This window comes from Ursus arctos, unplaced genomic scaffold (assembly GCF_023065955.2).
Source record: "Ursus arctos isolate Adak ecotype North America unplaced genomic scaffold, UrsArc2.0 scaffold_3, whole genome shotgun sequence".
NCBI classification, from domain to species: domain Eukaryota; kingdom Metazoa; phylum Chordata; class Mammalia; order Carnivora; family Ursidae; genus Ursus; species Ursus arctos.
In genome coordinates this window covers 99,719,313-99,734,452 of record NW_026622985.1, presented here as the reverse complement: position 1 = coordinate 99,734,452, position 15,140 = coordinate 99,719,313, and the positions used below count along the sequence as shown (strand labels likewise).

The 15,140-nt window shown below is 46.8% G+C and overlaps 1 protein-coding gene across 1 annotated transcript in view; it reads left to right on the top strand.

Moving 5' to 3' along the window:
* CNPY1 (canopy FGF signaling regulator 1) overlaps positions 1-14,413 on the top strand; it is an 88,374-nt gene extending 73,961 nt beyond the window's left edge. The window contains exons 6-8 of the mRNA XM_048213145.2: positions 7,025-7,228; positions 8,971-9,067; positions 13,496-14,413. Coding sequence (XP_048069102.1) covers positions 7,025-7,228; positions 8,971-9,067; positions 13,496-13,557 — 363 coding nt within the window. The 3' untranslated portion in view covers positions 13,558-14,413. The remainder of the gene's footprint in view (positions 1-7,024; positions 7,229-8,970; positions 9,068-13,495) is intronic.
* Positions 14,414-15,140: the final 727 nt, after the last annotated feature.

Here is a 15,140-nt window from a genome sequence, read left to right as displayed (position 1 = left end):
ATGGGGGTGTTTGGAGGCTCTCCCCACCCAGCACAGCGGCGGGACAAACGGAGAAGATGGGGCCCCTGCACGCGCACCAGCACGGACCTGTGTGTGCCTCGTGCTGTTCAGTATTCATGGCTCGGCCGGGCCCGCGTTTCCTCGAGCTGTTCGGCCTGTCTGGCCATTGAACGCCCAACTGTCCCTGCAAATATTCAGCTCGACGGGCTTGAGCTGTGGCTGGCAAGGCTTCAGGCTGGGGACCTCGTGGTCTGTGGCTGTATTTGCAGCTCAGGCTGCCACCATGAAGTGCCGAAGACCGGCAGGGCTTAAACACCAGAAACCTGGTCTCCTAGTTCTAGAGGCCGGGAGTCCAAGATCCAGGAGTGCGCAGGGCTGGCTCCTCCCGAGGCCTCCCTCCCCGGTGTGTGGAGGACGTCTTCTTATCGCCACACATGGTCGTCCCCCTGCATGTCTGTGTCCTGACCTCCTCTTCGTATAAGGACAGCAGTGCTGTCGGGTCAGGGCCTGCCCTAGTGTCCTTAGTTTACCTTCATGACCTCTGTAAAGGCCCTGTCTCCAAATGAGGCCACATTCTGAGGTCCCGACAGTTGGTGCTTCAACATAGGAATTTGGGGGACACAATTCAGCCCCAGAGTGCCCCTTCCTGGTCACTGAGTGGGGGCGTGGCACACGGCCAGGGCTGAAGGCAGTTAGGAAACAGCCTGCCCCCGAGGTCCGGCCAGCGACGTCCCCTGGCCAGGCTACGACCCTGGCTCCGTCCTCCTCTCCATGTCTGTCCCCTCCCCTGGCATGTGGGGGGCTGGCTGCAAGGTCTCCAAGCTCCACTGCCCTTGTGTCCAGCAGCCGGGGTGGGGGGAGACGTGGAGAGCCACGGCCTTGCGGTGACAGCCACCACCCCCGGGGTCTGGGCCACGGCGCGCCGTTCAACACCCAGCTCCTCACTCAGGAAATGGCGGCAAAAACTTTACTCCCCTTATCCCACGCAAAACTGGCGTCTGGGGATAGAATAAAGTAAGACTTACTCTAAAAATTGATTTTTAACAAATATTCCAGAGATTCGCCACCGCTCACGACAGCCAGCAGCCCCTCCTTTGAACCGGCGCTCGGTGTGCGGTGCCTTTGCTCTTTCTCCCATCGACGCCTCCACCGTGAGTGTGCCTCCGTCCGGGGACCGGTCAGGGACGGACGCGGCTGAGCCCCCTTGTCACCAGGTGAAAAAGGGCACAGCAGACCACGTGTGCACTGTGCTCTAGTCTGTGTGCAAAGAGGACAAGGGGCACTCCCAAATGCACACCCATGGTCACGTGTATGCACACCCATGGTCCCGTGTATGTGTGTGCACACGGTCACGTGTGTGCACACAAAACCATATGTATGCATGCACGGACACGTGTGCACATGCAGACACACACACGTACGGATATGCACGCGGAAGGTCTCTGGCTGGTGGAGAAGTGGGGCCTTAGGGTCTGGGGTATCAGCCTCACTTTGACTCTGCCCTTTTGCTCCTTTTGGATTGTTTTTTAATCAAGTGAATACGTTACCTTTTCTGTTAAAAACGTTCTTGAAGAAAACAGCGCTGTGTTTCTGGTCCGTGGAAACCAGCGTGCGCGCATCGCCACATCTGCGGAGAAGGAACGACACGGGCTCTCGGGATCCCGGGTATCTGTCCCTCTTCCTCTGAGCTCGCCCGCGTTTCTAAGGAAATCTTACCGTTTGCCCACTAAGTTGGGAAATGCCACAAAAGTTTCCACAAACGTTGAGTTTTCACCTTCTCTGTTTGGGGAAAGTGTTTTGTGGAGCTGGTTAGAAACAGCCACTCGATTGTCGTGTTGTCGGCTACGAGATGGTGAAGGACACGCGGATTTGGGGAGAGGGCAGGAAGCTGTAAAAGAAGGAGGGAGACGCTGTATTAATGAGATCTTCAGCTCCACCGACGGAAAGGAGCCACATTATCGTTCATCAGCATTTGCTGGACCTCTACCAGGCCCATCGTCTCCCAGCACCTTAATTTTTATTCAGAATCACCGAGAAGTCCCCCTCCAAACCACCTGAATGACCTGTCTGACACGTAATGGCGTTCAATAAATGCGTGTTGAATGAACGGACAGATTCACATCTTACTCTGTGACGCTGCCTCTGCCCTTTCACGCTCTTTTCTAGCTCCTTTCTTTCCTTTCATCTGCAAAATCCTTCCGGGGCATCCGGAGGAGGGCAGAGCTCAGGGACACACCGTGGGAGGGGCGCCCAGAGCCCTTGCTTCGGGGGTTCCTTAAAAAGATTGAAAAATTGTGACATTTTCATGTGGATAAATGTGTTTTCTTTCCATTTCACCTAAAATGCGTGAAAATTAAAGGTTTTCTTGAAGATGAACAGAATACTTTTTAGAATGGGCAAACCAAATGTGAGTGCCAAGTTTGCATCTGATAACGAAAGGAAAGTTTTTCTAACTGTAGCTGAAAGTCAAATTGAGTTCAATGAGCCCATCTGGAGCTCATCAATGATGGTCCACGATGCAGTTTTTCTCTGATTCTGTTTATCACTGTGAAGTTGGAAATAGGTTCCAAATTTTTTTAAAAAAGTGATTGAAACTTTCACAGTTTCGAATTCTAGGAAAATTTCCCCCCAAGTCACATTGTTCTTTTTTCCTATTTCTATTTTGCTCACAACCTGATCATCTAATTGTTATAACGTAAGATGTCCAAGAATAACAGCAGGAGGCACTTGCAAAATGTTTTATTTTAAATGATAAGAATGACTCTTCACTATTCAAATTAAGGAAGGCAAAGTGTTGATGTTATTTTCATAAACTGACTGCGTCTTTGTGGCAAATCGTGCTGAAATCTTTGTATTTTTGTCCCCAACGTTTCATTGATTGCAGAAATTCACCTGTTTTAACATGGAATTGATGGTAACTGGAAAAACTCATATTAATTCTGTGGTCTGTTGGCTGGCTTTAGTTCCCTAAACAAAGGCTACTTAAAATCTCCGTTATTGATTAAGTCCAGATGGGATTCACTTCTCCTGATGCACAGAACACGGTCAGATTTGTCAGGCTGTATCATTCCTCATCGCAATGAGCTCCTTTAGCTTTCTAATTATATTGTCTAATAAAACTAAACAGTCAATGCTATTTGCATATTATATGAAGAAGTGTCATACAACAAACTCATAGCAGTCAATTAACATAAAAGCTAATTATATATCTCATCATCTTACAAGTTTCTGAATTCATGCTTCCCTTGTTGTAGCCTAGAGCAAAGGAGGCTTGAATTTTCACTTCTAAATATTGACTTTTAACTAATATCAGAAGTGATTTCAATATTTTTATGGATGAAAAGTTAGTGATTAAGCTAGATGCAATATTTGCTATAATGCAATTAAAATTTCTACATTAACCAAACCTCGAGGAAGAGAATCTTTGCATCAATATGGAATCAATTATCAGTCACTAAGCAGGTTAAGTACTGGTTTCATATCCGAGGAAAAAGATAAGTGAGATTTATTTGAGATTGCCAGACTGTTATGCAAAAGACCGAGCTACCACAAGGACGTTTCCACGTCCAATTGTACACTGTAAGGTAATTGTATTCCTGCCTCATTGTGATAGCCATCAAGCAAGAAATTCGCTACAAGATGAAGAGACACAGTACTGAACGCACAGGGGAGGCACTCTGTAACGGGCTGTCTGGAATAAACCCCTCTCTCCAGTCTTCTAGAGAACCCAAAGCCAAAACTTCCAGCTACTCCCCCCCCCTCCGCTTTCCTGTACGGGTAGGTCCGTCCACCCCCATTTCATTGCTCGCAGAACAAGCACATGGTCAGAAGCCTGAAGGAAAAAGGAAACAGACCCTACGTACACTCCGCAGGGTTCAGAGCTGTAGGTAGGCTTCAGAATGGCAGGAGTTAGGGTCTACTTCGTGGACAATGAAGTCTTAACGGATCGCTTCTGCACGTATAACTCAGACCGACGAGCGCTTGTGGAAAAGTAACGGTGATAAGAAAACTGCCAGGGAACCGGGTTTTCTCCTGCTGCAATGATGGCGGCCGTTGCCATTCATATTGTAATGAGGCCAGTATCTCTGAGCCGGTCCTTCCAGGGTGGAGACAGCCCTCCCCGAAGATTACAATAGGAGTTGCTTTATTGACAAGTACCATTCAAAACCTTCCTGGTATAGAAAGAAAGACTTCGTTTTATTCCACTTGTCTCAATACTTATTGCACTCTTATAATCAAAACACTTTGAGGGGAGAAAAAGGCCCAATTATTCTATGAACAGTCTTTAAATTTCCCGAAGGCCGTTGGGCTAAGAGGACTCATTTTAAACCCCAGTCGTGTGCGTTTTAGCGAACGTGGAAAGAGCTGCGATGCTTAAGCGTCTTTTTCTTTAGCATTTTGTCATAACATTGGATGCTTTGATGGAGATTTTAAAATCTATTTTTTTAAATCTTCTGAAAACAGCCCCCAGTCATCTTCCGTTGAGTGTTTTTCCTTCTTGTTTTTGGTGCAGATTGTAATGAAGCATTTTCTGAGCTATGTGCTGGCACACATTTTCTACTATTCAAGAATGCTTACTCAAAAGAGCCAGCTGGTGACATTTTTAAAAGCCCGTTCGTCTTCACACTCATAAAATCAACAAAATTCACGTGTTGACCTCTTGCTACAACATATTAGTGTTAAAATAGGCACCATACTCGTATATTCAGACATGCAAATTTACACTCTCAAAATGGAAAAAAAAAATCCCGTTTTGTGGAAAGTTTTAATGTGGGGACTGTTTTAAAAACTCCCAGCCCCGGAAACAAACAAAAAGCATCTCAAAAGTAAGTTGTGGGGGTCTTGTGCCCATTAACCTCTGGTCTGCTCACATCTGAGCTGCTCGGCGATCTCTGCACACAGCTCAGGACGTCAGGTCAATTAAAAAAAAAAAAACATTTTCCAGAGCGGCCTCAAGTCAATGTGAAATACTGGGATGTATTAGGGTGGTGCTGAGGGTTCCCCAGGCTCTTCCAGGCCAGACCCCTGCCCTCCCGACATTACCACCCCGCCCTGTTTACTTTTCGATGGGGGAAGGAGGGGGGAGGCAGGGGAATGAGCGTGGATTTCTCAGTTACAGTTAGATTTTTTAGGTGAAAGAGTCTGCTCGTCACTGGGAAGTAAAATGCCGATTTGCTGACATCCAGAAAGTACCACGAGCCCATCCCAAATGTATCAGCTATGGCGATACGCTGACGGCACACGCAGGGCAGGAAAAAACCCTCCTCATTCTGCTGGTGATCAGCTCGATGCACTGTGATTAAGAATTGACCTGTGTTTTATAACCTGCAGACGCAGTACAAATTTAATCCTTAGCTCCTGTAAGTTAATAGCACAGATTTTCGGTTTGCTTGTTAACCCATGTATCACCGTTTGTTTACAACTATCAGTGCTCGACTGGCATCACTAAAAGTGTAAGTAAAACACAATTTGTATTCAGAATGCACTTTAAGCCACTTCCTTTAGGGTCTTTTGACTGAGACATTAAACACACACACACACACACACACACACACACACACACACCCGGGAGTTTTTAAAAACTTGATGGTTTCGTGAACAAATAAATGCGGCGGGATATTTTAATAAAAGATTTAACTGCGAGAAGTGAGCGCGTGGGCCTTGGAAGAATCAACCTCGGATCAAGTTTTGGGAGATAAGGGGGGACATCATTACCGTGCACACGGTGGGGGCAGCGGGAAGTTAATCAGTGGTGCTTTTCTTTGGCTCTTTCCCCGTCCACGTTTCTGTGAGCCTGGATGTCACAGAGTCGACTCCTCCCGGAGAGTGGGGGCTGACGGCGGGGACCCCGGAGCGGCCTCCCCCGGGAGCGGCGGTGCGAAGGCGCAGGCAGGGCCACCGCGCCGGGCGCTGCGCTCGCCCGGGAACCCGCGGCCAGATGGCGGGAGGCGCGGGGACCCTTTGTGCGCCCGGAGCGCGCGCCTCAAAGCCGCGCGGTCGCCGGCACCGGAAGGGTTCACACTGCGTCTGAAAGGGGACAATGGAGTCTGGATAGATCAACATCGCAGAAATCGAGTTCATTTGTGATTCAGCCCCTTTCACCATGGTTGTCATGCAAACTTCCTACTTTGATCAGCAGAGGGTGGAGAGGGAAAAAGCCCGCGGAGGCCGGGCCGCGGCGCGTCCGCGGCGCCCTTGGCGGGTCCCCGCCCCCTTCCGGAAGGAGCCGCGGGGACGCAGCATCCTGCACCTTGACCTGTCTAGACGGGCCCCGAGTTTTTGTCTCGGTTACCAAGGGCGAGGGGTGCTCTTTGACCCCCGCGCGGGCGGAGGTGGTGGCCAGCGGGTCCTCTGAATCCTCGCCAGATTCCGGAGGGAGCGGGGCGCGCGGAGACGGGCACCAGCTGTTCCCGGAGCCCGCGGCCGCACCCGGGGCCGCCCTGCCCGCCCCTCTCCCCCCGCGCCCGCGGGCGTCAGCGCGCGGCCGGAGACCCGCGCCCAGGACCCGCGCCCCCGGGCGCCGCTGTTGGCTGCGCCGAACTTGTCCGGAATGGAGGGGCGCGCTGCCTCGCCGCGTCTCCATCCGTCCCTGTCCTCCCCTTGTCCTCTCCTGGTTCCAGGTCTCTCTCTCTCCCCTCCCTCTCTCTTCCCCCCCTTTTCTCCCCCCCCCTCCCTCTCGCCCTCTCTCCCTTCTCTCCCTCTCCCTCTCTTTTGCAAGTAAATAATCACAGCCATGTTCTGTACTCAGTGCCTTAGTCTGCATGTCCGGGGACTTTGAAAAATGATGACCTGTGTAAGTGTACTTTCTACTTTGAATATAGGGTTTTTTCTGTCCACTTTCAAACATCCGCACTTTTTCAAAAGCACCTTTTGGGCTAAGTTCTTAAATTCTGTGCGCCAGACACCTAGGAGAGTCCCGCTTGCTGGCGTCCTTGGGGTGGCGGGTGTTTCCATCTGCCTTCAGCGCGAGCTCTCGAACCCTGCGCGCAGGAAGACAGCTTCCCCGCCCGTGTTGTCTTCACAGATCCCCTTAGCCCACTCGGAGGCTTTCCTAACAGACCTGTTGGATGGAGTGTGCGAGCGGATGAACGACTACAAGCTGGAAGAAGACCCCTTGACCAAGGAGAAGGCGTTTAAGAGATTTGCCCCGAGGAAAGGAGACAAAATATACAAAGAATTTAAAAAATTCTTTTTTTATTCTGATGCTTACAGACCTTTGAAATTCGCGGTAAGCTCTCTTCCTGGCAGGTGAATCCTGGGTGCCATGAAAACACTTTGGTTACTCCTTTTCGCTGTTTGCTTGGGTTGTTGAGTTTCAAGACCCTGGACATTAAAATGTTATGTGTTTGCTTTGTTGTCCTGCTTTTTCAGTGTTGACCAGGCATTTAGGAACTTGCCTGTGAGACACCTAACGGGGCTCTGGAGACAGGAGACATTTTCCAGAAAGTGCTGTTGCAGCTCCCAGGGACTTGGAGACACAGTTTGCCTGTTTCTGTGCTGTGGGGCTCGGGGAGGGGTCCCTGTGGGTCCTCTGGCCAAGGAGGTCTCTTCCAGGTTCCCACAAAAGGAATCAGGGGTCGTGGCTCCGAGGTTACAATCCAAATTAAAATGAATGTCGCTTTCAAATATTTATAGCCAAATGATGGAGGAAGAGTGACATCCATCATCCTTCCCCCCCCCCGCCCCTTTCAGGCTTCACAGAAGAGAGAGAATTTCTTTCCTGAGTTAATTCAAGTATTTTAGCACAAACTAAGTTAAACAAAGGCTTAGGTATGATAGCTGGCTTACTGCCAAACTTCCGTCCAGTATAGTGTTTATTTTAGATGAAGGCTGGCCTCTAGCTTGCTAGAATGTGCCTGGCAAAATATATTCCAATATATTTCACTTTACTTAACGCTGTTGAATCAGACAAACTGATGGGAAAGCCTGTTTAAAAAATGTATGAAGTTCACACATTGGCCAAAATGTCAGGCATGCTGAAACCCTGAAATAAGGGCTTTAGCTGACTTCTGAAGATTTCATTTTAATTAAAAAGTATAGGCAATAACTCCAGGTTAAAAGTACTGTGGAAGAGAAATTGCAGCGAGTGAGTGTGCTTGCATTTCACAGGTTTTAAATAAACACATTACAGTGGAATTTAAATATTTTTAAATGCCATTTAAAAATTGTAAAGTCTTGCTTAATGAACTTGGAAAATGATTTGCAAGTGTTGAGTGAATGCCCTCCTGTAGCTTCCCAGTTCCTGAAACCGTAACCTTGTGGGTCTCTAACACAGACACATACTTCACTTAGAAATTAAGGGTCTTTTTTATGCCTGGGCAAATTTGGGCTCCCTCTTCTCTGAAAAGTTAGATTTGGGGGTAGAAGCAGAGTGAAATTATGAATGGATCTCTAATGGTATGAAAAGAAACTTGCCCAAGTAACTGTCAAGCATGTTATCCACAGTGAAATTGAGGGTGGGTTTGTCTTGATGGCTGCGAAAGCTTAATTGTTTTCACACTTCAGACTCTGTTTTAAAACCACAACATGGATTATTATGTTAAATCTGAGGGAACCGGGCTTAACCATTTCAAGGAGCTGTGTTCTTTAAAGGGTTCTAAAAAAAAACAAAAACAAAACCAGAAAGCTAGGACTTTTCAGCTCCACCTAGGAGACCCATTTCTTCCCAGTCCTCGCATTCCAATTTAAGGAAGAGGGACTAACACAAAGAACTAGTTTCCTTCCTCACCCTCGTCTTTCAACACGGCTAATCAGTTGGTTAAGTCCCAGGAAAACGATGCCGATGCCGTTAACATTCTGGGGCAAGGGCGGATCCCATGCCAGGATGTCTTAAACCAAAGAGGCTAATACAAACGGGCCACGCTGGCCACACGATTTTCTACTTTCAGCTAAGGAAATGTTGGTAAGTGCTTCTCACGAGGCGCCGTGCGTGCGGGTCCGTCCACCTACGCTGTGACTCCGTTTTTGCAGTGCGAAGCCATAATAGAGGAGCATGAGGATGAAATCTTCTCACTTATCGCCCAGGAGGCACACCACCTCGCTGACAAGATGTGCATTGAGAATGCAGGTACTGTGTCGGATGTAACATGTGTCCTCTGCGCGCCCACCCCCTCTCCCCCTGCACTGCGCCAGCTTTTTTTCAAAGCGCCTTGCTGTCTCCCTGCCACCACCGGCTCCTCGCCACTGAATCAGAAAGACACCAAGTGAGAGAAAACAAACAAACAAAACCACAGGGCTCCCGGGCTCTTGGTTGGCACTCCCGTGCCTCGCATTGTCAAGGAAGTGTGGAGGACTCCACTTCCAGATGTTTAAGGAGCACATGCTCATTAGAACCGGGTGGATCCAGAGCAGTTCTTCCCAAACTCGGAGAGCTGGGAGTCTCCATCCTGCATCAGGAAGGAGAATCTCTTATGACGTGCCTACACTGGCAGAGGGTGAGATCTTGATTCAGTACGAGATTGGGAAAGGGTTTTTTGTTTGCTGGTTTGCGAAGGGTGCTCGGTATTTGTTTTTCAATTTCATTTCCCAGAAACCCACTTCTTAAAAAAAAAATTTCTTTTCTGGCAGAGGGTAGAAAATAATACTTGACTCATATTCTCACACACACACACTCAGAAGCTAGAAAAAATTACCAGAACTTGATTTATACAAAGCTGAAACACGTTACCACCATTGGCCTTTCCACCTGTTTGGTGGAGTGTGAACCTTCTAGGGGGTGTCACTGTAATGCTTCTTTAATACATTTACTAGAATGGAGCCCAAGTTGTGCAGTCTTTTCAGATATCTTTGAGGAAATGAACAATACACATGAAGACTGATTTAAAGTTCTGGGAGTATTTTTATGCCATTGCAGAAGCTTGAGCTCTTTAGCAATTATTTATAATAAAGTATAATATACCTGCATCCACAGTATCAGATTTAGTGCCAAAGTCCTTATAAGTTACTGCACATTTGTAAATATTCATGTCATCAAAGGTTATTAACAAGAAAGTTAACAGGAAAAAGTTTTCTTACTCTCAGTAGATAATGGGGTTGCTTTCTGCTTAAAATCCAGTTGGAAAAATAATAATAAGATCCAGTTTGGCTGGGAGTTTGAAGAGTACGGTGGAATGATCCAGTCAGGACTGTTCAGGAGTTTGAGAACTTTTTCATGGAGTTCAGCTACGTAATGTTGCAATTTGTGAAATTCACATCAATAGTGCATAGCCACGATTTTCCAAAGAAAGTATTTTCCAAGTTTTTTGAACAATTCGGACGTGTACCTATGCTTGGAGATACAAGCAAAAATGCGACGGCTGATCCGAAAAGATCTGTTTTCCTATTTTTTCCTCACAAAGAGTTTGAACTCGTCATAATCACCAAGGGCGAATCCAACTAATTTGCTCTATAAACACCTGTTCAGGTCTTATAGCGGGGCCGAGAAAGTTTCACCAAGTCTTCACAGCAGCCCTTGACCCAAAACATAAGATCCTGGGGGAAAGACTCTGTTCCTAAGTGCAGCAATTTGACTTCAGTTCAATAATATTGTCTTTTTGCTCCTTTTGCATATTGATAATTGGAAATAAAAATTAACGTGAACCCTGAGAAAATGCAAACATAAGGGGGAAACCTAAGATACATGCAGGACTGCTGGTGTAAAGTAAAGCATTCGATAACTAATTCTAAATAGCATTAGATTGTTTAAAAACTGGTGGCGTCTTACACTATAGACATAAACGTCAGTGCCTCAGATCTGAGAACTCCCGCTGGCCACCCCACAGGGTCGCCTCCTCATGACTGCACCCAGTGCACTGGACAGAGTCTTTCCAGGCTGTGCTTCTCTGGGAAACCTATTTATGGATGTTCTAAGTTTCATAAATTAAAAACTGCGAGTACGTTAATCCTAAAACGAGGCCAGACTCGCCCCCCGCCAGGGTCCCTACTGTGGAAGTCAGTTAACACCCCATAACAAGCTGGAGTTTTTTCAAACTTAAAAATTATTGCCAGAAAAGGCGGACGCAGCACATCAATGAGAAACATTACACTTGATGACCACGGCAACAGAGAAGCCGTGTGTTTTAACATACTGGGATGGTTTCAGATTACCGTGTAAAAGGTGAGACGCTCACGTTGTAGAGAAACTCCGGTGCTTTCCGACGTAATGTATACACGCGTCTAGCAGGTGTCCTGGGAGAGCATGGCGGCCGTGGTCTGTCCCGTCGAGGGAGTACTTCATCTCGTTCTGTTGTCCAGCGACTTTGCTCTGATTGATCTCCATGGTTAAGGATGTTTTGAAGATATGGCCGTGTGTGTGTGTGTGTGTGTGTGTGTGTGTGTGTGCGCGTACTGGATACTTTGAAGCAGCGACAACCAGTAACGCGCTAGCCAGCGTCTGCTGCGTGCAGGACACTACTGAGGTCTGCTAAAATGTCTACAGGCTGCTGTGAGGGACAGAACTTCTTTAAATAGATATTTCTAGAACGAGAGGTTTAATTGTAAAGCGAGTCCCTTTTTATACTTTATATATGTGTGTACGTGTGCTCCTGTGCTTGTTAAATGTGTATAGACATGAATTTTGCTTTTTTCTCTTTAACGTAGACCATTTCACTTAATTTTTTACTAATTACGTGGGAACAGATGAGGGCACATTCACGGACTTTGAAACTCCAGCTTTCTTGGGGTATAGTTGACGTAAAATTGTACGGTGTTTAAAGTGCACGTCGGGGCGATGCGGTACGTGTCTGCGCTGTGAACGTGCCTCCCATCTCCTTAATCAACACTGGACTCTTGAACGATTAGGGTTCTATGGTGCCCCCACCGCCCGGCCGCAAACAGATACACAGGGGATGATGGAGGGGACATCAGTTACATTCAAGATGACCGTTTGGATTTAAAAATAACACATCAGAGGGATTTTCACGAACGTTAGGTGCCACTTTTGAATCAGTAAAGAAAAGCTCAGTGAAAGACGATAGGGTCGCAGATGGGTTGGTGGGGCCCCTGCAGCTTTATTCGCTGCATAAAATAAAAGTTTATCAAGTACACCCTGTTCTCGGGGTGTGAGACGGAGCAGGGCTACCCCACACGTAATCTGGCTTTTTTCCTAGGCAAAAAACCAAAAGTGAGCTCATTAGAGTTTCCTGATGGAATATTTTGTGGCACATGACCCAGGCTTTGCCAGATTGTCGTTTTTTTTTTTTAAAAGATTTTACTTATTTATTCGACAGAGATAGAGACAGCCAGCGAGAGAGGGAACACAAGCAGGGGGAGTGGGAGAGGAAGAAGCAGGCTCATAGCAGAGGAGCCTGATGTGGGGCTCGATCCCACAACGCCGGGATCACGCCCTGAGCCGAAGGCAGATGCCCAACCGCTGTGCCACCCAGGCGCCCCCAGATTGTCGTTTTAATGTCTTGAAGTCAAAATGGTGTTTTAAAATCTTAATAAGATATCCGGGCATGCTAAAAAGTGTAGCCACATTCCACTGACGGTAGAGAACGTAGCAGTCTAGACCACGGATGCGTGGCTGTTCTGAGGCTTGCGGGGCTTCCGTTAGCTGGAGGGTGAGGAGGTAGCTGGTAGATGTAGGTACAGAAATGTCTTCTGGATACACGTGTCTTCTGCTCTGATAGTAAATCTCAACATTTAAACCATTAGACTGATGAATCTGTCACACGATCATTCTGAACGCAACACAGGGAATAAGGTACCAAGTATCTTGACATATTTAGCCCACATTTCAAGGAAAAGCATTTTTACCTTTTTGTGTACCCTTCACTAAGGGTGGCATTGAATTCTAACATGCCAAATGATTACTTTCAAAGGCCAGTATGTTTCCTATTTAAAATAAATGATGTAGTTAAAAGAGTCCATAGCCTTTCTAAAGAGAGTTGGCATTAATTGCTTCCAGTTGGAAGAGGAGTGAGTATCCGGGCATCCCCTTGCCTCTCTGCTCCTTGGGTTAAATGCCAAGCGTGCTGTGCCCCCATTTAAAGCATTTCTCAAATACTCCCAAGGCCATGGGCAAAATGGTACGTTCCCTGGGCTTTGGTTTTTAAATATTCCAAGAAAAGGGGCGCCTGGGTGGCGCAGTCGTTAAGCGTCTGCCTTCGGCTCAGGGCGTGATCCCGGCGTTCTGGGATCGAGCCCCACATCAGGCTCCTCTGCTGGGAGCTTGCTTCTTCCTCTCCCACTCCCCCTGCTGTGTTCCCTCTCTCACTGGCTGTCTCTCTATGTCAAATTAATAAATAAAGTCTTTAAAAAAAATAAATATTCCAGGAAAAAATGCTGGACGATGGAATAAGAATAGTAGAGCATTGACAGGTGTCGAGATCAGGTTTGGGGTCCGAGGGAGTAGATTATACCCTTTTTTCTGCTTTTGTGTATATTTGAAAATTTCCACAATAAACAAGTTTTTTTAAATGTGCTTCCATAAAAATGTGGGTTTTTTGCAGAAAGTTAGTGACTCATGCACTGTGATTAAATGTGAGAGTGATACCGTGTAACTTTTTTTCCCCAGATCTCTGTGGAACCTCTGCGAAGCAAACTGAGCTCCAGGCTGCCCGTCCTACCAGGTGGTGAGGAGGGAAGCCATGGCCCACAGGTCCACATCTGTGTTCACATCTTTATGTTTCTTCACGAAAAGAAAGTTTCTGTCTCCCCTCTATACCATCTTGTCTCATGTATGACATTTTATTGAAAATCTGTTGTTTGGCATCATGACAAACCTGGTTCTTTCTATAGGGGAGGCTGAGGAATGCAGACAACAAGTTTCCTTTGTGGATTTTGGTGCAGACAGGGTTGGGAGTAAAGCATTTAACTTGGTAATAAAGAAGTGAAGCATTTTCATAAAGGAAATAAGGACTCAATGTGTATGGTATATTTTATGCACGTCTACAAGTACATTTGATAAGAACTTGATTTCTTAAATACTTTATTGGTCGTGAAATTAAGAAAATATATTGCCACAAATTCCAGACTCTGTCTTCTGGGATATATATGGTGTCAATAAAAGAAACAAACATACTTGAGATCAGGAATGAAAACCAAATTTCCAGCTTTAAACCTTAAGTTTAAAAACTTTTTAATCTCTAAAATGTAATCGAATGTGTCAAAAATAATGAATGTTTTTATAGCGAGCGGGACGGCGGCCCTTCTCACGCACACCTTCTGAATTTGGACGATTCAGAAATTCGATTGAGTATCACATCAGGTACTCTTCAAACACAACACCAATGACCAAGTTTTGTTTTGCTGCAAACTCTGTTGTGTGTGTGTTTTTTAAAAGGCTTCCAGCTGGGGCGCCTGGGTGGCACAGCGGTTGAGCGTCTGCCTTCGGCTCAGGGTGTGATCCCGGCGTTGTGGGATCGAGCCCCACATCAGGCTCCTCTGCTGGGAGGCTGCTTCTTCCTCTCCCACTCCCCCTGCTTGTGTTCCCTCTCTCGCTGGCTGTCTCTCTCTCTGTTGAATAAATAAATAAAAAATCTTTAAAAAAAAAAAGGCTCCCAGCTAACAGTCAGTGTGTTTATTTTACTACTAACTAACCTATTATTCTCCCAGTTTGGGTGTTTTCGTTGGTGTGGACATGGAGGGGAGGTGGGACCTTGTGAGAAGTCACCTACTGACCACACTTACTACCAGGTCATAGTAATCATGTTGCTCTGGGATAGTTCATTGTCTCTGTTACATTTACATTCGGTGGAATCTGCCTGAAATTATTTAAAATGTCAGGGCGCATTCTACACACTTCTTCTTAAAAAGAAATGCTCGTTGTCGGTGGTGAGGATTTGCTAGGTAGGATGAGATCAATTCTGCCCCCAAAGAGCAAAAACTATGTTGCCATGTGTTACATCATTGCCTAGAAAGCACTCAGCCGGGGCTTCCGGGAGGGGGTGGTTCTGAAACTTTGGAACATTTACCAAAATGAAGAGCAAGCAGTTTCCACTTTTCTCCTTCTGTCACCCCACTTCTTACTGGAAGTCAGATTTTTAAATTAATGTCACTCGTTTATTTGGGGAAACTGAAAGGCACGCAATGTGTGGAGGCATCTGTAGCCGCTTGGCGAGGACAGACCCCACGTACTGTAGCCCAGGGAACCTGCATCTGATATGAAACGGAAACAGGATCTCAGAATAATTAGCACCGTCTTTCAGTCAGGTAGTGAG